At 36.8% G+C, this 26,783-nt stretch overlaps 1 protein-coding gene across 1 annotated transcript in view; it reads left to right on the forward strand.

Moving 5' to 3' along the window:
- The window catches only part of LOC307191913 (serine/threonine-protein kinase 31-like), a gene marked incomplete at its 5' end in the record, with an annotated part of 74,182 nt that overhangs the window by 29,580 nt on the left and 17,819 nt on the right, over nucleotides 1-26,783 (forward strand). The window contains 7 exons of the mRNA XM_079932239.1: nucleotides 324-425; nucleotides 1,772-1,852; nucleotides 3,985-4,110; nucleotides 4,728-4,853; nucleotides 6,379-6,465; nucleotides 7,202-7,351; nucleotides 10,453-10,575. Coding sequence (XP_079788365.1) covers nucleotides 324-425; nucleotides 1,772-1,852; nucleotides 3,985-4,110; nucleotides 4,728-4,853; nucleotides 6,379-6,465; nucleotides 7,202-7,351; nucleotides 10,453-10,575 — 795 coding nt within the window. The remainder of the gene's footprint in view (nucleotides 1-323; nucleotides 426-1,771; nucleotides 1,853-3,984; nucleotides 4,111-4,727; nucleotides 4,854-6,378; nucleotides 6,466-7,201; nucleotides 7,352-10,452; nucleotides 10,576-26,783) is intronic.

Consider the following 26,783-nt stretch of genomic DNA (forward strand, 5'->3'; position numbering starts at 1 on the left):
GACATTTACTTTATGGTGGCAGTTGGTCATCTTAGAGAAAATGTACAGCAAATTAAGAGATAAGAAAAATCTATGTAATTAATTTTATGACTTTATTTTTATAATTCCTTTTTGTAGGTTTTGGAAAAGTCAGGATTAGAATAAACTAATAAATATTAATTCGACAAGTGTTATGAGAGATTGTTATGTGCTAGGTATAGAAGGATGAATAGAAATCAGACAGAGTGATTTGCTGTAGAAGTTGCATTAATTCTTACTAGGAAGACTTGTTTTGAGTCTACTTTCATAAGTCTATAAGGTCACTTTTTTCTTTCTGATTAAAGTCCGATGACCATGATGGATCTGAGATTGAGGAAATAAAACAGGAAATAACTCAGTTGCAGAATAGTGTCTTTCAGGAAATTTATCATGAGCGGGAGGAATATGTAAGTATTTGATGCTTTGAAATTTTGAATTAGTTTCTACTGTAAAAATTGAATTCAAATATCCATTTTTATGAAGTGTACTATAATCAAAAGATCAGAGATTATATTGGCATAGTTAAGTTGGTATAGTAATGTTTGTGAATTTAGAAATTAATTTTTGATGACAAAATAATTCATAACCATTGTGCCAAATGTGAAAACTACAGAAAAGTATAAGGAAGAAGAAACATCATCTGTAATGTTCTCACTCAGTGGTAACAGTAGTATAATCACATTTAACTTTTGAGTTTACTTCCTTTTAGTTTGCTTTCTGCTTGTTTTTACAAGAATCGAGATCATAACAGACACTTTTGCATATTGCTTGTTTTCTGTTGAAGATAAAGCCTAAAGTTTTTTTCCTTTATTAAAATCTGTATGAACATCATTTTAGCTTAAAACTGCAATGAAAACATTAATAGGGCATCATAATTTAGTTGAAGAATATAACAAAATAAAACTACTGGGTTGGGGGAAAATTCTACCATGAATTTTTGTGACTTTGGAAGAGTTAGTCAGCATATTTTGTCTTTAAAATGGAAAGAATATTGTATTTTATGTTTCAGGGATGTTATGGGAAAGAAGATAAGAAACAGTGCCTCTGAAAAATAAAAATACTATGAAAATAATAGGCATTTTAAGTGTTATGCATTATTTAGCAAACTTATCTGACAGTGTGTGCTTCATTGTTCACCTTATGAACCTTGGATAAAATAGCTATCTCCCAGGAACTTGATAAGTATCTAGAAGTTTTACTGAATAAACATGTGATGTGACTTTTCTAAGGATTCTCAATTTACACATTTGCTTCAAAGTAGCTTTTGCAGAGCTACATGTTAATTTTTTCTTTCAAGGCTTTTATGATTTTTTTCTTCCTAACATGAAATAGCCATTATTTTAAAATGTTACTGTGTTCTGTTTTGTTCTGTGTTTGTACTGTGTTCTACTATTTGAGAAATAGTCACAATTTTATGACTCAAATTGGTTTTACATGACACTTTTTCATTTTAGCTTGTGAATGAGTATGGACTTTTGACCTTAGGCAAGCTTTTGTGCCTGTATATGTATATTAAGCTTAAAATTGGTAATTAAGTTTTTCTTCTGTTAGTAAGATGGTAATTTAGAACCAAATGACTCTTGGTTTTCGTTTAATATTTCTTGTAGCAGAAGGCCAAATCAGTGATTATATATTTTATGAGGTTATATATATTATTAGATTATATATCTTGTTAGATATATAATAAGGGAGTTACCAACATGTCACAATTGAATATATATTTATCTATAATAAAAATATTTTTTAAATTTAGGAGAAGCTGAATAGCTTGGTACAGAAATGGTTCCCTGAGCTTCCTCTACTTTATCCTGAAATAGGATTACTTAAGTACATGGTAAGCTTTGTTTCCCCTGAGAATTACTATTCTGCAGAGAGTGTTGAAAAGTGATGACGTTAACATTATATGTTAGTGTTAAATTTATAATATCCTTACTTTATGAAAATGTTCCTGAGGAGTGGTTTTTAGGTATTATTAGAACTTTTCTCAAGACTGTCTTTAATACTTGCATACTATATTTATATCAATTTGCATGTTTTTTATGTCAATTTTTATATCAATTTGCATGTTTTCCTTTGTTTTCTCTTTTCCTCATACCCACTCAATACATTGCATGGCACTTATTTGAATTACAGGTGTTTATTTTTTGAAGTGATGAAGCAGTTTAGCTTCTGTTCCAGGTTAGAATAAAAGCAGGACGGACACTGGGCTTCCCTGGTGGCACAGTGGTTGAGAGTCCACCTGCCGATGCAGGGGACGCGGGTTCGTGCCCCGGTCCGGGAAGATCTCACGTGCCGCGGAGCGGCTGGGCCCGTGAGCCATGGCCTCTGGGCCTGCGTGTCCGGAGCCTATGCTCCGCGGCGGGAGAGGCCACAGCAGTGAGAGGCCTGCGTACCACACACAAAAAAAAGCAGGACACTGATAGTCATGAGGAATTTAAACAGAATTTATCTTTTAAGTTAAAGCAGGCAGGATTCAAAGTCTGGTAGATCAGTGTATTAGAAGGACTCTGTGGAGCAGGATTGGTAAACTTTGGCTCTCAGAGCAGAATCTGTTAGCTCTGTGTTTTATGTTGTCTGCTAGGGATGAGGGACTAGATGAGATGTTTATTCTTTTCTTTTTATTTTTAATTTTATTTATTTATTTTTGGCTGCATTGGGTGTTCATTGCTACACGTGGGACTTTGTCTAGTTGCGGCAAGTGGGGGCTACTCTTTGTTGCGGTGCATGGGCTTCTCATTGTGGTGGCTTCTCTTGTTGCGGAGCACAGGCTCTAGGCACGCAGGCTTCAGTAGTTGTGGCTCGCAAGCTCTAGAGCACAATCTCAGTAGTTGCGGCTCACGGGCTGAGTTGCTCCACGGCATGTGGGATCTTCCCGGACCAGGGCTCGAACCCGTGTCCCCGGCATTGGCAGGCAGATTCTTAACCACTGCGCCACCAGGGAAGCCCAAGATGTGTATTCTTTAAGATTGTCATTAAGTCCATGATAATAGCTTAAATACAGTACATAAAGGGATGTTCACATAGACTTGTGAACTCATAAATATGTAAGATTAATAAGTCCCATAAATTGTTAAAGCAATTACTGTATAATCTTTTCAGACTGAACTTTAAAATAATGTAGTGTTTTCCTTGCAATTATTTAACTCTTGCTTAGAGACTCTCTCTTATAGGATGGGTGAGTGAATATGTGGTGCTATATAGGACTTGAAAATTAATTTTAAAAATATGCTAATCTGTTTTATTGTGGAAGATTATAAAAGGTTCGAATTGTGGCTTATGGATGCCTTTAATTATTTTAAGATGTTTTCCTGTGATGTATCCTTAGGAAACCCCTGTGGATTATGTATTGTGGCTTACTTAAATATGCTGACAACACTTTAAAAAAAAAAAAAATTTCACAACCCCTCTTACTAAAACTCTACCATAGTAAAACTCAGCTTGATTTAAAATGTTGATAGTCATGTTTTAGTGCAAAAAAATTATTCCTTTTAAAAAGTAGCAGAAATACCTAGTAGAGTTAAATTATTTAAAAGCCATTTTCACTTCTGAGGATTCCACTTCAGAGGCAGGGGTGTTAGAGTTCACAGTAGTCATAATTTTTAGACATCTCATTCCCATTGTACAGTCTCCTTTTTATTTGTCATCATTTTAATATTTTTTAGGAAACACATGAAGTTTTCCAAGTAAACATCAGGGTCCCTTGGAAGCACGTCTGGTTCCTCCCAGTCATCTTAAGAATCTGTTAGAGAGCTGTTGCAATGATTAAACGTATGGTCGTTACATTTTGGGTGGGAGTTCAAGAGTCAGGAAATAGAAAAAATATGAAACTTTAAATATTTTTATTTATTGGTGTCTCCAGTAGGGTTGATGTCCAGTCCATCTAATAGTATGTAACTAATTTTGTTGGTTATTTAAAAGTGCTGGGATTATTTGGATTCTTCAACTGTAACAAAAACTTGTGCCTAGAACTCTGGTGGTCTTCTTACAATGAGCTTGGAAAGGGATCTTCTTGATGCTGAGCCCATGAAGGAACTTAGCGGGAAGCGTCCTTTGGTATGTTCTGAGGTTAACGGGCAGATAATTCTTTTAAAGGTAAGTTCTTTGGTCTTGTGGGAGATTCAGAAGTACAAAGGGGAGTGTTGGTGGTACTTTTCAGGAAAGTAAAGACCCACTGTTTATTTTCTAAATTATGTGAATTGACTGGTACAATGATTATGCTTCCAGTGTGGTTGCCGGAACTAATTTTGAATTTAAAGTTTCTCTCATTTCCCTAAATAATGTATGTCTTTAATAGAATATACTTGCTTTCCTTTTTTCGGGTGAACTTATTACATTCTAGCCAAGAGCCTTTTAAAATTCTTGTTTTTCTTACATTTCTCTTTGAAATCTCAACTATTTTGCCAACACAGTCTTCTGTTCTTTGATTTCTTCTCTTCATTGACCTGGAAAACTGTTAATCATGATAGTAGGATAATTACTTTGGCTTTAGTGAATGCATATTGTAGAGTGTATATTAAGCTACTGGTAGAAATGTTCTTTTCTTTCTATATCATATCATTTAAAGCAGATAGAAAAAGTATTAAAAAAATAAATTTAGTTATATTTTAACTTATATAAAAATCTACTTTAAGTTGGAATGATATATAATTAGAGTGAGATTTTTAATCTTGGAATTGCCAATCCCTCTTTTTTTTTTTTTTTGGTACAAGGGCTATTCTGTGGATGTCGACACAGAAGCCAGGGTAATTCAGAGAGCAGCCGCGTATCACAGAGCTTGGAGAGAAGCTAAAGAAGAGTCTGGGTTGCTACCATTGATATTCCTATTTTTGTGTAAGGTAAAGTTTTTATGCTAATCTCTTGCAGAAAACATTTTATTTAAAGTGCGTTTTAGCTCCAAGCTTTAGAGAAGTAATTAATTCCTTTTAACTTTTTAAAAATTGAAGTATATAGTTGATTTACAATATTGTGTTAGTTTCAAGTGTACAGCATAGTGATTCAGTATATTTGCAGATTATATTCCATTACATGATAATGGGTATAATTCCCTGTGCTAAACAGTAAATCCTTGTTGCTTATCTATTTTATATATAATAGTTTGTATTTGTTAATCCCATACCCCTAATTTGTCCCTCCCACTTTCCCTCCCCCCTTTGGTAACCACAAGTTTGTTTTCTATGTCTGTGAGTTTGTTTCTGTTTTGTATATACGTTCATTTGTATTATTTTTTAGATTCTACGTATGTGATATCATATAGTATTTGTCTTTCTCTGACTTATTTCACTAAGCATGATATTCTCTATCCATGTTGTTGCAAATGGCAGTATTTCATTCTTTTAAATGGCTAATATCACATTGTATATCTACCACATCTTCTTAATCCAGTCATCTATTGATGGGCATTTGGGTTGCTTCCATGTCGTGGCTATTGTAAATAGTGCTGTTATGAACATTGTGGTGCATGTATCTTTTAGAATAAGTTTTTTTTGTTTTTTCCGGATATATACCCAGGAGTGGAACTGCTGGATCATATGGTAGTTCTATTTTTAGTTTTTTGAGGAACCTCCATACTGTTTTCCATAGTGGCGACACCAATTTACATTCCTACTGACAATGTATAATGGCTCCCTTTTCTCCACATCTTCTCCAGAATTTGTTATTTGTAGATTTTTTGATGATAGCCGTTATGACAGGTGTGAGGTGATACCTCATTGTGGTTTTGATTTGCATTTCTCTAATAACTAGTGATATTGAGCATCTTTTCATGTACCTGTTAGCCATCTGTATGTCTTCTTTGGAAAAATGTCTATTCAAGTCTTCTGCCCATATTTTGATTGGTGTTTTTTGATATTGAGTTGTATGAGCTTTTTGTATATTCTGGATATTAACCCCTTGTTAATCGCATCATTTGTGAATATTTTCTCTCATTTCGTAGGTTGTCTTCATTTTGTTGATAGTTTCCTTTGCTGTGCAAAAGCTTTTAAGTTTAATTAGACAGTCTTCTCAAAAGGTGGTGCTAGGCATGTAAAACAAAGAAATTAGAGCATTCCCTTACATCATATATAAAAATAAACTCAAAATAGTTTGAAGACGTAAATGTAAGACATAAAACCATAGAACTCCTGGAAGAGAACGTAGAAGAAACAGTCTGACATAAATTGTAGCAATATTTTCTGCTATCTGTCTCCCAAGGCAAAAGAAATAAAAGCAAAACTAAACAAACGGGGCCTAATTAAACTTAAAAGCTTTTGCACAGCACAGAAGTAATTCTTTCCAGAAAAGTTATTTTGTACAGTCATTGTATACTAAAAATATATTGAAGACTTTTTAACTTAGATTCTCGTTCTCTGTTTTGCTTCTCAGTCTGATCCTATGGCTTATCTGATGGTCCCATACTATCCTAGGGCAAACCTGAGTGCTATTCAATCCAGCATGCCTTTAACTTTAGAAGTAAGTAAAAAAACCTTATTTCCATGGATGTATTAAATGAGAAAAATAACATCTAAAGTTTATTGAGGATATACTACATGCTTTATACAGTGTACAGTTTTGACTCATTTTGTTTAATTGTCATATCAGCCCTGTGATATGAGTTATCCTATTATATACAGATTAGAAAAATGAGGCTCACAGAGATTAATGTGACTTGCACAGGGTCCCTCATCCAGTGGCTGAGTTGGGACTTGGAATTGGGTCTTTTTGGCACCAAAGCCCATCCTTATAACTATTAAGTTGTACTGTATGTAAATTGTGTAGTATAGCACTTGGTATTTTAAGTTTTAAGCAATAGCTTTAATTTCTATTGTAAATTTATATTAGTAATAACAATAAAGGGTGCCCAGTTTCTTGCTACCCAGTAACACTTTTTCAGTCTCTTTTTCTTTTTTAGATGCCTTCTGCTCATTATTTGTAATCCAAGTCTTCTTAGAGACTGTAGTCTCTAAGTCATACACACACACACACACACACACACACACACACACACACACACACACACACACGGTATTACCAGTTACATAATCAGGACTTCTGTCCTTTAATTCTTTCTCTATTGCTGTATTCTTTTTAAAGGTTCATTTGGAGGAAGCTTAGTCACTTCTGGAAAAGTCTTTTAATTAGAGAAAATGTTCAGCTGTTAAAATGATTTGTCTACTTCCTGACTTCTTTTGTATGTACTTGTCTGTAGGAAGCTTTAAAGGTCATGAAAGGTGTTGCCCAGGGCCTGCATACATTGCACAAGGCTGACATAATTCATGGATCACTTCATCAGAACAATGTATTTGCTTTAAACCGTCAACAGGGAATTGTTGGAGATTTTGACTTCACCAAATCTGTGGTAAAATATAGTGGTTTTGTAAATAAGTTCTAGACTTCATTTAGTATTATTAGGCAGTAGTTCAGCACTTTTATATCATATGGTAATTTATTATAAGACCTTTGCCTTCAGTTAAGGTGTGTCATATAGTGCAAGCAATTATGTGTTATCAAGTGGGTGCTGGAACAAGAGTTTCTAAAATTGTGCATTATATTTTTTAACCGTAAGTCTTAGGAGCAGCCTGAAATTACAGTCAATGGCATTGACAGCATTAGCATTAATCAGTTAATTCATCAAGAAACATTTAGTTGCTGGAAGTACACAAGGAAAACTAGGTGGCCATCTCCTGTCTCCCAGTCTACTGGTGCCCTTCCCCTCGATAGATTAAATTTAGATATACATACTTTGCTATTTTTTGATTAATGGGCATTTTTAGAAACTTGGGAACCTTGGACTTTTCCACTTAATTCAAGTTCGAGTTTGATGACATTGCCTGTGAATTTTGGTGTCATGTTACCTCAGAAGAGGCAATTTGTGGGAATAACAATATCAGACAATTAAAGAGCATATTGTGATCTTTTTTTTTTTTCTTTTTGGTAGAATGGGCAGTTTCAAAATACAATCACGAGGGGCTTCCCTGGTGGCGCAGTGGTTGAGAGTCTGCCTGCCGATGCCGGGGACACGGGTTCATGCCCTGGTCCGGGAAGATCCCACATGCCGCGGAGCAGCTAGGTCCATGAGCCTGCACGTCCGGAGCCTGTGCTCCGCAACAGGAGAGGCCACAACAGTGAGAGGCCCATGTACCACAAAAAAAAAAAAATATATACAATCACGAGGGAGCAGTTCTCTTTGTTAAAATAACAGCTTTATTGAGATATAATTCACATACCATAATGTGTATAATTCACTACTAATCTTAATATGGTCAAAAAGTTCTGCATCAGTCACCACTGTCTAATTCCAGAACGTTTTTTATCACCCTCAAAAAGAAACCCCATACCGGTTTGCAGTTACTCCCTCTTTCTTTCTCTACTCAGCCTCTTGGAAACCGCTAATCCATTTTCTGTCCCTATGGATTTGCCTCTTCTGGACATTTCCTATAAATGGAATCATGTGTGGCCTTTTGTGATTGACTTATTTCACTCTGCGTAATGTTTTAAAAGTTCATCCATGTTGTAGCATGTGTCTAAACTTCATTCCCTTTTAAAAATGCCCAAATAATATTTCGTTGTATGGATATGCCATATTTTGTTTTTACCTTCGTCAGTTTGTGGGCATTTGGGTTTCCACTTTTTGATTATTATGAATAATGCTGCTATGAAAATCAGTATACAAGTTTTTGTGTGGAGATATGTTTTCTTGGGAGTGGAATTGTTGGGTTATATGGTAACTCTTCTGTGTTTCACCGTTTAATGAACAAAACTGTTTTCCAAAATGGCTGCACTGTTTTTCATTCTCATCAGCGATGTATGAGGATTCCAGTTTTTCAACATCCCTGCCAATATTTTATTGTCTGAGGAGTTCCCTTTTGACTAGTAAAAGTCATAATGCTTTTTAATTTTTTTTTAAAGAGTTTTTTTTGATGTGGACCATTTTTTTAAAGTCTTGATTGAATTTGTTACAGTTATTGCTTCTGTTTTACGTTTTGGTTTTTTTGGCCGCGAGGCTGTGGGATCTTAACTCCCTGACCAGGGATCGAACCTGTACCCCCTGCATTGGAAGGCAAAGTCTTAACCACTGGACTGCCAGGGAAGTCCCCATAATGCTTTATTTGTTGGTCGTCTGCAAGTTATAGGATAATGCCACCTGTCTGTATACAGTTTCAGTGGTGTTCATGTGGTACCCCAAAAAGAAGAGAAAATAAAAATGTAAAACTATAATGAAATGCTGGATTATAGAGGATTTATACATAGTAGATTTGCTGAAATGTTTATTTTAATGAAAATTAGGATAACATCTTAAGAAAAATAACTGAACTGTGAGTTTTAAAAAGTTCTCAATTCATAGGGATCCTGGTTAGTTTACCTTTTGAACATGCCATTTGCACAACTATAGATATGACTCCAAAGAATTCTTCCCGTTTTATACTGATTTGTCAGCTGTTATTATCCAACAAAACATTGTTTTTAATCTCTATTTAAAATTATTTACTTTGAAATATTGATTAAACTCACCTTTTGCTGCATTTTTCACCCACTCTCAGATTGAAGTACTAATCAGGAAGGGTAATTTGAAAAGCAGACTGTAGTCAAGAACATTGCTTTTCATACATCATACTGCATGTGAATCTCCTGGGGATCTTGTTAAAATGCAATTTTTAGAAATTGAGTTAAAACTAGTATATGATACTATATGTTTCAGGTGTACATAAAATGCAGATTTTTATTCAGCATTTCTGGGATGGAGATTTTGTATTTCTAACAAGCTCCTGGGTGATACTCTAGCTGCTGGTCTTTGGACCACACTCTGAGAAGCAAGGATAATGATGGTAGTGATATGTACTGGGTAATTATTGTACTGATTACCTTTACCTTTACAATAACTCTGTAAAGTAGTTACAAATTAATTAATTTCCTTTTTACAAATTAATTAATTTAGGCGCAAAGTGGTTAAAGCCCAAGGTCACATAGCAAATAAATGGCAGAGTGGGAATTGCAGTCAAGGTTTGTCTGAATCCAGGGTTCATGTTCTTGTCATTCATCATCCTTTGGCACATTGGAAATGGTGTACTTAGAAAATGGTCAGTAAGGAAGTACTTTGTAGACTTGTGGTTTTTAAAAGTTATTTAGAATTTTCAGAATTAGAAAATAGCACTGCCTCTAGCCCTTATGAAGTGTGTTTTTTTTACAAAAGAGTACCAAATTCTTAAAGAATCACTAGTTCTTAGTTTTTAATCTGCTGGAGTCTACAATGTGAAATGTAACCATAGTCTCACTGTTAATTTCATGAGACTGATTTTAAGAGCAATTTATAATAGTGGAAATTAGGTAAAAATATTTGAAAGCAAGAGAGAATAAAATATTTCAAATGAATATTTTTTGTGTTGATTAAATGCAGATTACTTCACAGAATGCTGCCTCAACTGTGTTGCCTTTAAAATATTTAACCTACTGTTTTTGTAGAGTCAGCGAGCCTCAGTGAACATGATGATTGGTGACTTGAGTTTGCTATCACCTGAATTGAAAATGGGAAAACCTGCTTCTCCAAGTTCTGACTTATATGCTTATGGCTGCCTTTTATTGTGGGTATGTTATTTTTTTATTGAAACAGATAAGTCATTTATTTATATATATTTCAGTATAGAAAGTGATGGTTTGAAGTGGCTTTCCTCAGTATATTACTCTGAATAAAAAATAGTGGTAGATTTTTTAGTAGAAAAAAATTTCTTCCCACTTGTTTTTAAAAGGTTGTCATAAACTGTTGCTCTACAGTTGATCTTTGAACAACATGGGTTTGAACTGCCTGGGTCCACTTAAGCGCAGTTTCATTTTCAGAAGTATATACTATAGTACCACTCCATCCATGGTTGCGCACGTACAGAGGAACCAGGGATATGGAGGGCCAACCATAAATTCTATGCGGGTTTTCAACTGTGCCAAGCTTCGGCACCTCTAACCTCCATGTTGTTCAAGAGTCAGCTGTACTTCTTATCATCTGTTGTGTACTTTCTAAAAATTGGCTTGATAATATGTTTTACATAGCATGCTACTGTCTTAGTTTTATTGAAGTCAAGATTAACAGTGAGGATGGTTTTGTCCTATATTAATCTGGAAGTAATTCATGCATATATGGAAAATAAATATTAAATGATATTAAATAAGCCTTGAGTAAAAGTTCCTGCTTTGAGTGTAAACCAAATAGCTATTTCTAATCCATGGTTTAAACCCGTTCTTCCTGTGAAATATGAGGGGTTAAGTGTTAACAGGGAAGGATGTCTGTTCTCACTTCTTCTGTTTAACATTGTACTGGAGGTTCTAGCCCAGGGGTCAGCAAAATTTTCCATAAGCGGCCAGATGGTAAATAGTTCAGGCTTTGTGGGACATATGGTTTCTGCTGCTTTAGCCTGAAAGCAGCTATAGACAGTACATAAATGAGTGAGTGCCTCTGTTCCAATAAAACTTTATTTATGGATATTGAAATTTGAATTTCATATAATTTTCATGTGTCATGAAATAGTATTCTTTGATTTTCTTTTAAACATTTTAAAATGTGAAAACCATTCTTGGCTTGCATGCTGCATGAAAACAAGCAGTGGGATGGATTTGGCATACAGGCTGTAGTTTGCTAATCCTGGTTGTAGTTAGTCAAATAAGGCAACAAAACAAAAAGCGTACAGTTTGAAAATGAAGAAGTAAAGCCATCTTTATTTGCAGGTGACATGATTAATTATGTAGAAAATCTTTATGAATGTTATATACATTAATGCTACTAAAACCAACAAATTTAGCAAGGTTGCAGGATACAAAGTCAGTATAATAATTAATTGGGTTTCTTTATACTAGGAAATTGAAATTAAACAGTCATTTACAGAAGTATAAAAAATATGGAGCTTTTAGGGGCTTCCCTGGTGGCGCAGTGGTTGAGAGTCTGCCTGCCGATGCAGGGGACACGGGTTCGTGCCCCGGTCCGGGAAGATCCCACATGCCGCGGAGCGCCTGGGCCTGTGAGCCATGGCCGCTGGGCCTGCGCGTCCGGAGCCTGTGCTCCACAACAGGAGAGGCCACAACGGTGAGAGGCCCGCGTACCGCAAAAAAAAAAAAAAAAAAAAAAAAAAAAAATATGGAGCTTTTAGAGCTAAATTGACAAAAGATTTGCAAGATCTTTATACTGAAAACTACAAAAGTATTGTTGAGAGGAACTAAAGAAGGTGTAAATAAATGGAGAGATGCTCCATGTTCATGGACTGGAAGAATCAGTGTTGTATGGATGTGAGTTCTTCTAAATTGGTCATAGTTTTGATACAATTTCAACAAAACTCCTTCTAGGCTTACTTTTTTTTTTTTTTGACAGTAATTGACAATCAGATTCTGTAGTTTATTTGAAAATACATGGGATCTGGGATAGCTAAAACAATTTTGAAAAAGAATACAAGTGGAGGATTTTAATTGATTTTAAGACTTAATAAAATTACCGTAAATCAAGACAGTGTGATATTGATGTAAAGTTAGACATGGATCAATGGAACAGAATAGAGACAGTAGAAATAACACCCACTAAAATATGGTCAGTTGATTTTTGACCAAGGTGCCAGGACAGTTCTATGAGGGAAAAGATAGTCTTCAACAAATGGATAACAATTGGGTATCTGTACATAAAAAATAAACTTTGACTCATTCATTGCACAATGTATACAAATTAACTCTAAATGTATATTAGACCAAAATGTAAAACCTAAGTCTCTAAAACTCAAGAATAAAATACAGGAGAAAATCTTACTGAGTTTGGCAAAGATTTTTTGTAATAGGACACAAAAAACATCAAGTATAAAAGAAAATAATTTGGATTTCATCAAAATTTAAAATTGTGCTCTTCACAAGACACTGTTACAAAAATGAAAGGCAAGTCATACACAAACTTGGAGGAAATATTTGCAAAACATATATCTGACAGAAGACTTCTATACAGCTTACAGTGAACTCTTACAACTGAATAATAAGAAGACAACTCAAAAATGGACAAAATATTTAAATAGGCACTTACCAAATAAAATGTCCAGATGGTAAATAAGCATGTGAAAACATGCTCTCAATATCATTAGTCATTGGGGAAATACAAATTAAAACCAAAAGGAGATACTACCACACGCCCACTATAATGTCTAAAATTAAAAATACTAACCACATCAAGTGTTGGCTAAGATGTATAGCAACTAGAACTCTCATATATTGCTGAGGGGAATGTAAATGTAACAACCACTTTGGAAAACAACTTGGCAGTTGTTAAAAGATTAAACATATACCTATTATATGACCCAGCTGTTTTACTCCTAGATATTTAGCCAAGAGAAATAAAAGCATATGTCCACACAAAGACTTGTACAAAAATATTCAAAGACATTTTATTTGTAAGAGCCAAAAAATGGGAACAACCCAAATGTCCATAAACAGATGAATGGAAAAACAGTCTGCTATATATTCATTGGAATATTACTCAGCAATAAAAAGGAATGAACTATTAATACAGACATGCCTTGTTTTATTGAGCTTCACTTTATTGCACTTCACATATATTGTGTTTTTTTATATATTGAAGATTTGTGGCAACCCTGCATGTCAGATGATGGTTAACGTTTTTTAACAATAAAATATATTCTTAAATTAGGGGATGTACATTGTTTTTTATTCTTTTATTTTTTAACATCTTTATTGGAGTATTAATTGCTTTACAGTGTTGTAAAGTTTCTGCTGTATAACACAGTGAATCAGCTATATGTATACATATATCCCCATATACCCTGCCTGTTGCATCTCCCTCCCCCCCTCCCTATCCCACCCTTCTAGGTGGTCACAAAGCACAAAGCTGATCTCCCTGTGCTATGCAGCTGCTTCCCACTAGCTATTTTACATTTGGTAGTGTATATGTCAATGCTACTCTCTCACTTTGTCCCAGCTTACCCTTCCCCCTCCCCGTGTCCTCAAGGCCATTCTCTGTGTCTGTGTCTTTATTCCTGTCCTGCCCTTAGGTTTTCAGAACCATTTTTTTTTGATTCCATATATATATATGTGTTAGCATATGGTATTTGTTTTTCTCTTTCTGACTTCGCTCTGTATGACAGACTCTGGATCCATCCACCTCACTACAAATAACTCAATTTCGTTTCTTTTTATGGCTGAGTAATATTCCATTGTATATATGTGTACCATCTTCTTTATCTATTCATCTGTTAATGGACACTTAGATTGCTTCCATGTCCTGGCTATTGTAAATAGTGCTGCAATGAACATTGTGGGACATGACTCTTTGAATTACGGTTTTCTCAGGGTATGTGCCCAGTAGAGGGATTGCTGGGTCATATGGTAGTTCTGTTTTTAGTTTTTTAAGGAACCTCCGTACTGTTCTCCATAGTGGCTGTACCAATTTACATTCCCACCAACAGTGCAAGACGGTTACCTTTTCTCCACACCTTCTCTAGCATTTATTGTTTGTAGATTTTTTTGATGATGGCCATTCTGACCAGTGTGAGATGATATCTCATTGTAGTTTTGATTTGCATTTCTCTAATGATTAGTGATGTTGAGCATCCTTTCATGTGTTTATTGGCAATCTGTATATCTTCTTAGGAGAAATGTCTATTTAGGTCTTCTGCCCATTTTTGGATTGGGTTGTTTGTTTTTTTGATATTGAGCTGCATGAGCTGCTTGTATATTTTTGGAGATTAATCCTTTGTCAGTTTGCTTCATTTGCAAATATTTTCTCCCATTCTGAGGTTTGTCTTTTTGTCTTGTTTATGGTTTCCGTTTCCTTTGCTGTTCAAAAGCTTTTAAGTTTCATTAGGTCCCATTTGTTTATTTTTATTTCCATTACTCTTGGAGGTGGGTCAAAAAGGATCTTGCTGTGATTTATGTCATAGAGTGTTCTGCCTATGTTCTCCTCTAAGAGTTTGATGGTGTCTGGCCTTACATTTAGGTCTTTAATCCATTTTGAGTTTATTTTTGTGTATGGTGTTAGGAAGTGTTGTAATTTCATTCTTTTACATGTAGCTGTCCAGTTTTCCAGCACCACTTATTGAAGAGGCTGTCTTTTCTCCATTGTATATTCTTGCCTCCTTTATCAAAGATAAGGTGACCATATGTGCATGGGTTTATCGCTGGGCTTTCTATTCTGTTCCGTTGATCTACATTTCTGTTTTTGTGCCAGTACCATACTGTCTTGATTACTGTAGCTTTGTAGTATAGTGTGAGGTCAGGGAGCCTGATTCCTCCAGCTCCATTTTTCTTTCTCATGATTGCTTTGCCTATTCGGGGTCTTTTGTGTTTCCATACAAATTGTGAAATTTTTTGTTCTAGTTCTGTGAAAAATGCCATTGGTAATTTGATAGGGATTGCATTGAATCTGTAGATTGCTTTGGGTAGTAGAGTCATTTTCACAATGTTGATTCTTCCAATCCAAGAACAGGGCATATCTCTCCATCTGTTGGTATCATCTTTAATTTCTTTCACCACTGTCTTATAGTTTTCTGCATACAGGTCTTTGTCTCCTTACGTAGGTTTATTCCTAGATATTTTATTCTTTTTGTTGCGGTGGTAAATGGGAGTGTTTCCTTAATTTCTTTTTCACATTTTTTATCATTAGTGTATAGGAGTGCAAGAGATTTCTGTGCATTAATTTTGTATCCTGCAACCTTACCAAATTCATTGATTAGCTCTAGCAGTTTTCTGGTAGCATCTTTAGGGTTCTCTATGTATAGTATCGTGTCATCTGCAGACAGTGACAGTTTTACTTCTTTTAGATTTGGATTCCTTTTATTTCTTTTTTGTCTCTGATTGCTGTGGCTAAAGCTTCCAAAACTATGTTGAATAATAGTGGTGAGAGTGGGCAACCTTGTCTTATTCCTGATCTTAGAGGAAATGGTTTCAGTTTTTCACCATTGAGAACGATGTTGGCTGTGGGTTTGTCTTATATGGCCTTTATTATATTGACGTAGGTTCCCTCTATGCCTACTTTCTGGAGAGTTTTTATCATAAATGGGTGTTGAATTTTGTTGAAAGTTTTTTCTGCATCTGTTGAGATTATCATTGGTTTTTATCCTTCAGTTTTTTAATACAGTGTGTCACATTGATTGATTTCTGTATATTGAAGAATCCTTGCATTCCTGGCGTAAAACTCACTTGATCATGGTGTATGATCCTTTTAATGTGCTGTTGGATTCTGTTTGCTAGTATTTTGTTGAGGATTTTTGCATCTGTGTTCATCGGTGATATTGGCCTGTAGTTTTCCTTTTTTGTGACATCTTTGTCTGGTTTTGGTATCAGGGTGTTGGTGACCTCGTAGAATGAGTTTGGGAGTGTTCCTCCCTCTGCTAAATTTTGGAAGAGTTTTAGAAGGATAGGTGTTAGCTCTTTGCTAAATGTTTGATAGAATTTGCCTGTGAAGCCATCTGGTCCTGGGCTTTTGCTTGTTGGATGATTTTTAATCACAGTTTCAATTTCAGGGCTTGTAATTGGTCTTTTTATGTTTTCTATTTCTTCCTGGTTCAGTCTCAGAAGGTTGTGCTTTTCTAAGAATTTGTCCATTTCTTTCAGGTTGTCTGTTTTACTGGCATATATAGTTGCTTGTAGTAATCTCTCCTGATCCTTTGTATTTCTGCAGTGTCCCTTTGTATTTCTGCCTTTTTCATTTCTAATTCTGTCGATTTGAGTCTTCTCCCTTTTTTTCTTGATGAGTCTGCCTAATGGTTTATCAATTTTGTTTATCCTCTGAAAGAACCAGCTTTTAGTTCTATTGATCTTTGCTATTGTTTCCTTCATTTCTTTTTCATTTATTTCTGATCTGCCCTTTATGATTTCTTTCTTCTGCTAACTTTGGGGTTTTTTTTGTTTTTTTTCTAATTGCTTTAGGTGTGGTGAGGTTGTTTATTTGAGATGTTTCTTGTTTCCTGAGGTAGGATTGTATTGCTATAAACTTCCCTCTTAGAACTGTTGCTGCATCTCATAGGTTTTGGGTCGTCGTGTTTTCATTGTCATTTGTTTCTAGGTATTTTTTTGATTTCCTCTGACTTCTTCAGTGATCTCTTAGTTATTTAGTAGCATATTTAGCCTCCATGCGTTTATATTTTTTACAGTTTTTTCCTGTAATTGATATCTGGTCTCATAGCGTTGTGGTCAGAAAAGATAGTTGATACGATTTCAGTTTTCTTAAATTTACCAAGGCTTGCTTTGTGACCTAAGGTGTGATCTATCCTGGAGAATGTTCCATGAGCACTTGAGAAGAAAGTGTATTCTGTTATTTTTGGATGGATTGTCCTATAAATATCAATTAAGTCCATCTTGTTTAATGTGTCATTTAAAGCTTGTGTTCCTTATTTATTTTCTTTTTGGATGCTCTGTCCATTGGTGAAAGTGTGGTGTTAAAGCCCCGTACTATGATTGTCTTGCTGTTGATTTCCCCTTTTATGGCTGTTAGCATTTGCCTTATGTATTGAAGTGCTCCTATTTTGGGTGCATAAATATTTACGATTGTTATATCTTCTTGGATTGATTCCTCGATCATTGTGTAGTGTCCTTCTTTGTCTCTTGTAATAGTCTTTGTTTTAAAGTCTATTTTGTCTGACATGAGAATTGCTACTCCAGCTTTCTTTTGATACCCATTTGCGTGGAATAATCTTTTTCCATCCCCTCACTTTCAGTCTGTGGGTCCCTAGGTCTGAAGTGGGTCTCTTGTTGACAGTATATATATGGGTCTTGTTTCTGTGTCCATTCATCCAGTCTGTGTCTTTTGCTTGGAGCATTTAATCCATTTACGTGTAAGGTAATTATTGATATGTATGTTCCTATTACCATTTTCTTAATTATTCGGGGTTTGTTTTTGTAGGTCTTTTCCTCCTCTTGTGTTTCCTGCCTAGAGAAGTTCCTTTAGCATTTGTTGTAAAGCTGGTTTGGTGGTGCTGAATTCTCTTAACTTTTGCTGCCTGTAAAGGTTTTAATTTCTCTGTCAAATGTGAATGAGATCCATGCTGGGTAGAGTAATCTTGGTTGTAGGTTTGTCCCTTTTATCACTTTAAATATGTCCTGCCACTCCCTTCTGGCTTGCAGAGTTTCTGCTGAAAGATCAGCTGTTAACCTTATGGGGCATTCCATTGTAGTTATTTGTTTCTTTTCCCTTGCTGCTTTTAATATTTTCTCTTTGTAATTTTTGATAGTTTGATTACTATGTGTGTTGGCATGTTACTCCTTGAATTTATCCTGTATGGGACTCTCTGCGCTTCCTGGACTTGATTGACTATTTCCTTTCCCATGTTAGGGAAGTTTTCAAGTATCCTCTCTTCAAATATTTTCTCAGACCCTTTCTTTTTCTCTTCTTCTTTTGGGACCCCTATAATTCGAATGTTTGTGCATTTAATGTTGTCCCAGTGGTCTCTGACACTGTCCTCAATTCTTTCCATTCTTTTTTCTTTATACTGCCGTGTGGTAGTTGTTTCCACTATTTTATCTTCCAGGTCACTTATCTGTTCTTCTGCCTCAGTTATTCTGCTATTGATTCCTTCTAGAGAATTTTTAATTTCATTTCTTGTGTTGTTCATCATTGTTTTGTTGCTCTTTTGTTCTTTTAGTTCTTTGTTAAATGTTTCTTGCATTTTCTCCATTCTGTTTCCAAGATTTTGGATCATCTTTACTGTCATTACTCTGAATTCTTTTTCAGGTAGACTGCCTATTTCCTCTTCATTTGTTTGGTCTGGTTGGTTTTTACCTTGTTCCTTCCATCTGCTGCATATTTCTCTGTCTTCTCATTTTGTTGAACTTACTGTGTTTGGGGTCTCCTGCAGGCTGCAGGTTCATTGTTCCCGTTGTTTTTGGTGTCTGCCTCCAGTGGGTAAGGTTGGTTCAGTGGATTGTGTAGACTTCCTGGTGGAGGGGACTGGTGCCTGTGTTTTGGTGGGTGGGGATGGATCTTGTCTTTCTGGTGGGCAGAACCGTGTGCGGTGGTGTGCTTTGGAGTGTCTGTGAACTTAGTATGATTTTAGGCAGCCTGTCTGCTAATGGGTGCAGTTATGTTCTTGTCTTGATAGTTTTTTGGCATGGGGCATCCAGCACTCGAGTTTGCTGGCTGTTGGGTGGAGCTGGGTCTTAGCGATGAGATGCAGATCTCTGGGAGAGCTCTAGCCAATTGATATTATGTGGGGCTGGGAGGTCTCTGGTGGTCCAGTGTCCTGAGCTTGGCTCTCCCACCTCAGAGGCTCAGGCCTGGCACCAGGCCGGAGCACCAAGACCCTCTCATCCACACAGCTCAGAAGAAAAGGGAGAAAAAAAGAAAGAAAAAAACCCAGTAAATAATGAAAGTTAAAAAAATTACGAAAATAAAAAATTTTTTAAAAAACTATTAGAATAATAAAGTAGTAATGATAAAAAAAGATAAAGAAGAGAGCAATCAACTCAATAAACCCACCAATGATAACAAGCACTAGAAACTATACTAAGATAAACATAAAAGTCAGAAAGAAGTCAGTTGCAGAGAGCAAACCCCAAGTCTACAGTTGCTCCCAATGTCCACAAGCTCTTTTTGGGATGAGTCGTTTTCTATTCAGGTATTCCACAGATTCAGGGTACTTCAAGTTGATTTTGGGGATTTAATCTGCTGCTCCTGAGGCTGCTCGGAGAAATTTCCCTTTCTCTTCTTGTTTGCATAGCTCCTGGGGTTCAGCTTTGGTTTTGGCCCCGCCTCTGTATGTAGGTTGTCTTCAGGCCTCTGTTCCCACCCAGACAGGACAGGGTTAAAACAGCGGCTGATTAGGGCAGTCTGGCTCACTCAGGTCGGGAAGAGGGAGGGGTACGGTAGTTGTAATTGGAATGCAGGGCGAGCCCGCAGTGGCAGAGGCTGGCGTGACGTTGCAACAGCCTGAGGCGCGCCGTATGTTCTCCCGGGGAAGTTGTCCCTGGATCTTGGGACCCTGGCAGTGGTGGGCTGCACAGGCTCCTGGGGTGGGGGTGTGGATAGTGACCGGTGCTCGCACACAGGCTTCTTGGTGGCTGCAGCAGCAGTTAGCGTTTCATGCCCGTCTCTGGTGTCCGAGGTGATAGCCGTGGCTCGCACCCATCTCTGGAGCTCGTTTAGGTTTTGCTCTGCTTTCTGTGGACAGACAGGGAAAGAATACCCTCTCCTCACACACCCCGAAATAATAGTCTCTTGCCTCTTAGGAAGGTCCAGACTTTTTCCCAGACTCCCTCCCCACTAGCCGTGGTGCAGTTGTCCCCTTCAAGATGTCTTCACGCAGCCAACCCCAGTCCTCTCCTTGGGATCTGACCTCCGAAGCCTGAGCCTCAACTCCCAGCCCCCACTTGCCCCAGCGGGTGAGCAGACTAGCCTCTCAGGCTGGTGAGTGCTGGTCAGCACCGATCCTCTGTGTGGGAATCTCTCCACTTTGCCCTCTGCACCCGTTGCTGCGCTCTCCTCCGTGGCTCTGAAGCTTCCCCCCCTGCCCACCTCCCGTCTCTGCCAGTGAAGGGGCTTCCTAGTGTGTGGAAACTTTTCCTCTTTCACAGCTCCATCCCAGAAGTGCAGGTCCCGTCCCTATTCTTTTGTCTCTGTTTTTTCTTTTGCCCTCTCCGGGTACGTGAGGATTTTCTTGCCTATTGGGAAGCCGGAGGTCTTCTGCCAGCATTCAGTAGTTTTTCTGTAGGAATTGTTCCACATATAGATGTATTTTTGATGTATTTGTGGGGAGGAAGGTGATCTCCATGTCTTATTCCTCTGCCATCTTGAAGGTCCCCCCCCCCTTACATTGTTTTTTAGACATAATGCTATTGCATACTTAATAGATTACAGTATAGTGTAAACATAACTGTTATGTTACAGGAAACCAAAAAAAATTGCATGACTCACTTTATTTCAGTATTCACTTTATTGCAGTGGTCTGGAACTGAATTCTCAGTATCTCTCAGGTTATGTCTCTACACCCAGTAATATGGAGGAATCTCAAAATAATTCGGCCAAGCTAAAAAAAGCCAAAGGAAAGAAAGAGTACATATTTTATGTTTCTATTTATATAGAATTCTAAAAAATGCAAACTTATCTATGGTGATAGAAAGGAGTGCTCTGGAGTTTGAGGGCAGAGAGGAAGGGAGCGATAGATTACAAAGGGGCATGAGGAAATTTTTTTGGCATGATCACCATGTTCACCAGATTGATTGTGGTGGTGATTTTGTAGCAGGATACATATATCAAAATATTGATAATTATATACTTTAAATACATGTAGTTTATTGTATATCAACTATACCTCAATAAAACTGTTATAAAAAGAGTATTTATACCTACCCAAGTGGTGATCAGTGGGAATCCCATTCAACAATTAATTATTCACAAGTTTTAGCCTTATGCTGGCATATGTATTTAAATTTGTGTGGTTTCATAGAATCATCATAGCCATAGAAATTATTGTACTGGCATCATTTTTGTCATTGCTTTAGTAATCTCTTTATTCTTTACATCAGGACGAAAGTGAATGTCTCAGATGTTCTTATGTTCCTGAGAGCTATCATAAAATATCACTTAAGTATGGTAATAGCAGTCTTTATTCCACCAGTTTCCTTTCTTCATTAACTGGTAGTAAAGAGCTTTATGAGTAAAGTCACTATTGTGCTGAATTCCTGCTCTTCTTTAATGTTGACTGAGTTCTTTTAAAAATTTCATTTTTAAATTACCATGTAGTACAGTTGATTGGTTTTTGGTGTTCAGTCCTATGAATTTTAACATATGTATAGATTAGTATACCCATCACCACAGCTGGGATACAGAACAGTTCCCTAACTCTAAAAAAAAAAAAAATCCTATGTGCTGTCCCTTTGTAGTCATACCCTCTCCCTAACCCTTAACCCTTGGCAACCGCTGATCTTTTCTATATCACTACAGCTTTGTCTTTTTAAGAATGTTATATAAATGTTATCTTACAGTATGTAACCTTTTGAGACTAGCTTCTTCACTCAGCATAATGCCTTTGAAATTCATCCAGGTTGTTTAGTATATCAATAGTTCATTCCATTTTTGTGGCTGAGTGGTACTCTATTATATGGATGTACCAACTTTGTTTATCTGTTGAAGGACATTTGGGTTTCCAGTTTTTGGCTATTACAAATAAAGATGCTAGGAAAATTTGTGTGTAGGTTTTTGTGTGAACATAGTTTTACTTCTCTAGAATAAATAGGAGGACGATTATTGAGTAGACTGTAATTGTATATATAACTTTATAAGGGGGTGCCAAACTTTTCCAGAGTGGCTGTACCATTTTGCATTCTCAGAACCAGCACTGTATGAGAGTTTCAGACTCTCATGATTGTTAATACCTCCTATTGCCATTGTTTTCTGTTTTAGCCATTCTCTTAGGTCTGCATTTTTTGGACCTCCTTAACAATTTGAGACCCATACCTTCATGCAGTTTCAGTTACCTTCCGAAACCAGGATTTTGTGATTCCCTATAGTTTTTCTTTTACAAAAGTAAAGAATCCAATCCAGTATATTTTTATCTGGACAGGACTTCCTACCCTCTCATTTTACTATAACTGCTCTTAAATCTCCAATATGTTTTGTCCACTGTCTTCCCTTTCTCCCTAGTCTATCAGCAACCTCCTAGCTTCTCTTCCTTTCTTCTTCAGCGTTGGACCCCATCATATAACATCTAGGCTACCCTGTATCCCCTTTGACTCCTATTCATCTCTTTAGCCTGTTTAGACAAACCTCGTTTCTAGATATGTTTTGTGGTCTGCTATATATGATTTTAAAAATATTCTATTTTTTTAAGGTTTTATTTCTTTGTGAGACTAATTTTTATAAAAGACACATATATTTGATTTTTCTCCAGAGTGTGACCAAACATTATATTTATTAATTTAAGGACATTATTATGTGTATTTATAACATGGTGATAACATCCTCCCTTGCTGGGAACACATAGTGCATGTTTGGAACTTAGTTAATAAGTGCTTTATGAACTTCATCTCATTGCATCCTCCTAAACAACCATGTGAGGGAGCACATCATCATCCTAAGTGTAGACGTGAGGCATGTGAAAGTCAGAGAAGGACATCACTTCTTAAGTAACGTCCCATCTCAGAATTTCAGTGTCTTGAGGCTGCGTTCAAGACCACCTTCTGCATTCACATCACATATTAAGCCTTGAAGGTGCAGTCTTCACTGAAGCCAATGATAAACAATTGCTGAAGGGGCCCAGGCTTTGGAAATAAGTTACTAATAAGTGTCATTGCACTGATTACAGTGAAGTCTCTTATATTTTACAATGCCCTATTAAGGCATCTCTAACCTTGTCTTCTATGAGCTCTTTGGTGAGAAGTCCTCCTTTTAGAAAGCCTTACATGGATGTGAGTAACACTTCTGTTTAGAGGTCAGGTGTACTTTTTATACATTATGCTTCGTTTTGATGTTTAATCCCCAACTAAGAGACAAGGGGAAAAGTAATATTCCATATCTGTCATTCCTTTAGGTACAGCTGATGTGGCCTATGATGAGTGCCTTTCACAAATATTCCAATTAAGAGAAATCTCAAGAGAAGGAAAATGGGTGGCAGCCCCCTAAAATCTGGAAGTGATGCTAATATCGTAATTAAGCAGACTGAGTGGAATGGATCTCATTATTACCGAATTGTATGTAGGAGGATTAAGGCTTCCAGGCTGGATGGAGCCACTAACATCTCTAATGCCCTCCTCTGTGCAGGAATTTCATGTGTTTCTGGACCTCCTTTGAGACCCACCCAAGAACCTCAGACTCACTATTCCTTTCTTATTGGATCCAAGTGCAGAGAGCTTGGAGTTCACTTCTCAAAGTGTGTTATTTATGAGGATCATCTATAACATCTACCCATATTTTTACTCTTTTCAATTCTTTTTTCATTCCTGATGTTTCAGTATTTATTCTTTTATCATTTCCTTTCTATTTTAAGAACTTACTTTAGCCATTCTTTCAAGGTAAGTCTGCTGGTGACAAATTGTTAGTTTTCCTTCATCTTAATTGCGCCTTCATTTCTGAAGGATGTTTTTTGCTGCGTACAGAATTCTGGGTTTATAGTTCTTTTCTTTCAGTGCTTCAAAAATGCTGTGCCACTTTCATTGGGCCTTCATGGTTTCTCATGAGAACTCCACTGTCATTTGAATCATTATTCCTCTTATAGGTAATGTGATGTTTCTCTCCACCTGTTTTTAAGACTTTGTTTTTAGTTTTCTGAAGTTTGATTATGATGTGTCTTAGCACGGATTTCTTTGGGTTTACTCTCTTTGGGGTTTGCTCAGTTTCTTCAGTTTGTGTTTTTTAGCAAATTTGTGAAATTTGGTTCAGCTGTTATTCATATAACTATTTTGTTAATCCTACACTCTTTCTCCTTTTTTTCTGAGACTGATGATACAAATTTTGGATCTTTTGTTATTGTCCCACAGGTTCCTGAGGCTGTGTTCATTTTCTTTCTGTTGTTCAATCCAGATATTTTCTGTTTTTCTATCTTCAGTTTCATCAGTGCTTTCCTCTGTCATATTCATTCTACCAATGTTGAGCCAATCCAGTGAGTTATTTCTGTTGTTCTGTTGTTGTTTTTCATTTCTAAAATTTCTATTTGGTTTTCTCTGTATCTTCTGTCTTCTTTGCTGAGGCTTTCTACTTTTTTTTTCTTTCATGCATGTTTCTAATTGATCTCTAAGCATTGTTATGATGGCTCCTTTAAAATCCTTGTCAGATAATCCTTGCATCTGTGTCCTCTTGATGTCTTCTGTTGATTGTCTTTTTGTCATTTAAGATTTTGTTGGTTTTAAACTTGACATGTGATTTTTGATTGTAGCCTGAACATTTGGGGTATTATGTTCTGAGACTCTGCATCCTATTTAATCTTCCTTTTTTGCAGACAGTTACCTTGTTTAGGTGTAGTGTACAGTTTCAGATGACTTTAGATCTTCAGCTCCCCATTGAGCTCTGCTGACACCACCTCAGCAAAAGTGGAATGCTGATTTGTACTACTTTGCCTCTTCTCGTTCCTGATGGTTGGAAGTGGAAATTCATCTCTCTGTTAACAGAGTGCAGGGAGCAGGAGGAGCAGAGTGTTAAACTGTTACTGCTTCACCACTGCCTTATTCCATCTCCGTGTACCTGTTGCTACCTGGTGAGGGTATAAGTTTCCTTTCCCGCTGGGTCCTCCTGTCACCTGGGGAGTGGAGAGGGAAAAATAGAGTGCTGGCTAACACTGCCTCACACTGCTTTTTCCACTTTGTTGCTGTTGAGTGGTAGTAGAAGATAGCTCTCCACTGGGTCCCACTGACAGTACCCCTTGGAGTAGATTGCCAACTAGTGCCATCACATACAACCTTGTTCTGCCTTTTTGCTGATGAGTATGGGTGGGAGTTCAGCTCCCCACTCGTACCCACAGCCCCGCTGACAGTTTTTCCTTTGGTGTTTGGCTGGAGTAGAGGCTGTTACCAAAAAGGTTTTCTGTTCTGCTAGACTACCCTATTCACAGTCCTTTAGCTAGATGGAGCAGGCTTTTCTTGGGGCTCTTTTGGTCTGTGACTCTTGCCATTTCTGGGTTGCAAGCTTCTCTAGCATCCATTGTGGGATATAGGAGAGTCAGAAATAAAACCCAGGGAATTCACCCTTGTGTCATTTCTTAAATCCCAAGGTTCCTAGCCACTTCACTTTCTTCTTTCCTCTTTAGCTTCTTATTTCCACTTTTCAGAGTCTTCTTAGGTTTGTTGGTTATGTTATATTTAGATTTTATTTTAAGAGGGGAGACTGGTATGGAATGGGACCCTTTGAACACCTTGGGAACTGAATGCTTTTGCAGAATGTCACCACCATATCAGTCTTACTTCTGTTAGGTCCTCAGTGCTTTCTTTTAGTCCTTTCACCTGCCCACAGTCAGTTCATTCTCATATTTCCCTCAACGATTACTTTAAACCTTTTACTGCTTTCCTCAAGCCCCTACCTAAATCTTATACCCGTTCTTCTCAGTAGACCTTGCCTCTTAATTTTTTTTTTTTAAACTGAGATATGTGCTTTCCATAAAATTTCAGTGCTTCTGTCTACAAACTGGTCACCTCTTTACCTGGTCTTCTGTCTTCTACTCCTATCTCAGAGAATTAAAGTGCTCCTTCTCTAGTGTAAGCCATCTGCATGTGACCTTGACCCCATTCTCTCTCCTGTTCTAATACCTCACTTTTACCATTCTTCTGTCTTCGCTGTATCTTTAGTCTATTTCTTTTCTTTTTATTCTTCACCTTTGCTTTAGCCTAAAAATATGGTTAAGTCTGATCTATCAGGAAAAAAATATCCACAGTAATTACTTTACCCATTGTTTTCTGTGACACAATACCTTCTAAGTTCTTCTTTTGCCTCTGTGACTGGGCATTTCTTTTACTCCTCTTTACTACCTATCTGTTAAATGTTAGTGTTCCGAAGGATTTAGCCCACATCCTACTAAAGTTTTCACTGTACAGCCCTTCCTTGGGTGTTGTTGTTTACTCTCATAGCTTCTGGTACCACCTGTTTGTTGCAGTTCTTACACTTATGAGAGTAATCTAGTCCTCTTGCCAGAGTTTCAGCCTTGTGTATATATGCCTTCCTTTTGGCTGACTTTACCTTAATTTATTAAATACCTTATCTTGTTCCAGAAAGGATATAAGGCAGTTCGCAGGGGTACTTGAAAACAGAGCAAGATATTATAAATTGAAGATGAGAAGAAAGAAGAAAATGGTTGTGGACATAAAGTAGAACCATGAATGGGAGTGCTACAAAATTTTAATATATTTGC

Source organism: Stenella coeruleoalba, assembly GCF_951394435.1.
Source record: "Stenella coeruleoalba genome assembly, chromosome: 9".
In the NCBI taxonomy this organism is placed as follows: domain Eukaryota; kingdom Metazoa; phylum Chordata; class Mammalia; order Artiodactyla; family Delphinidae; genus Stenella; species Stenella coeruleoalba.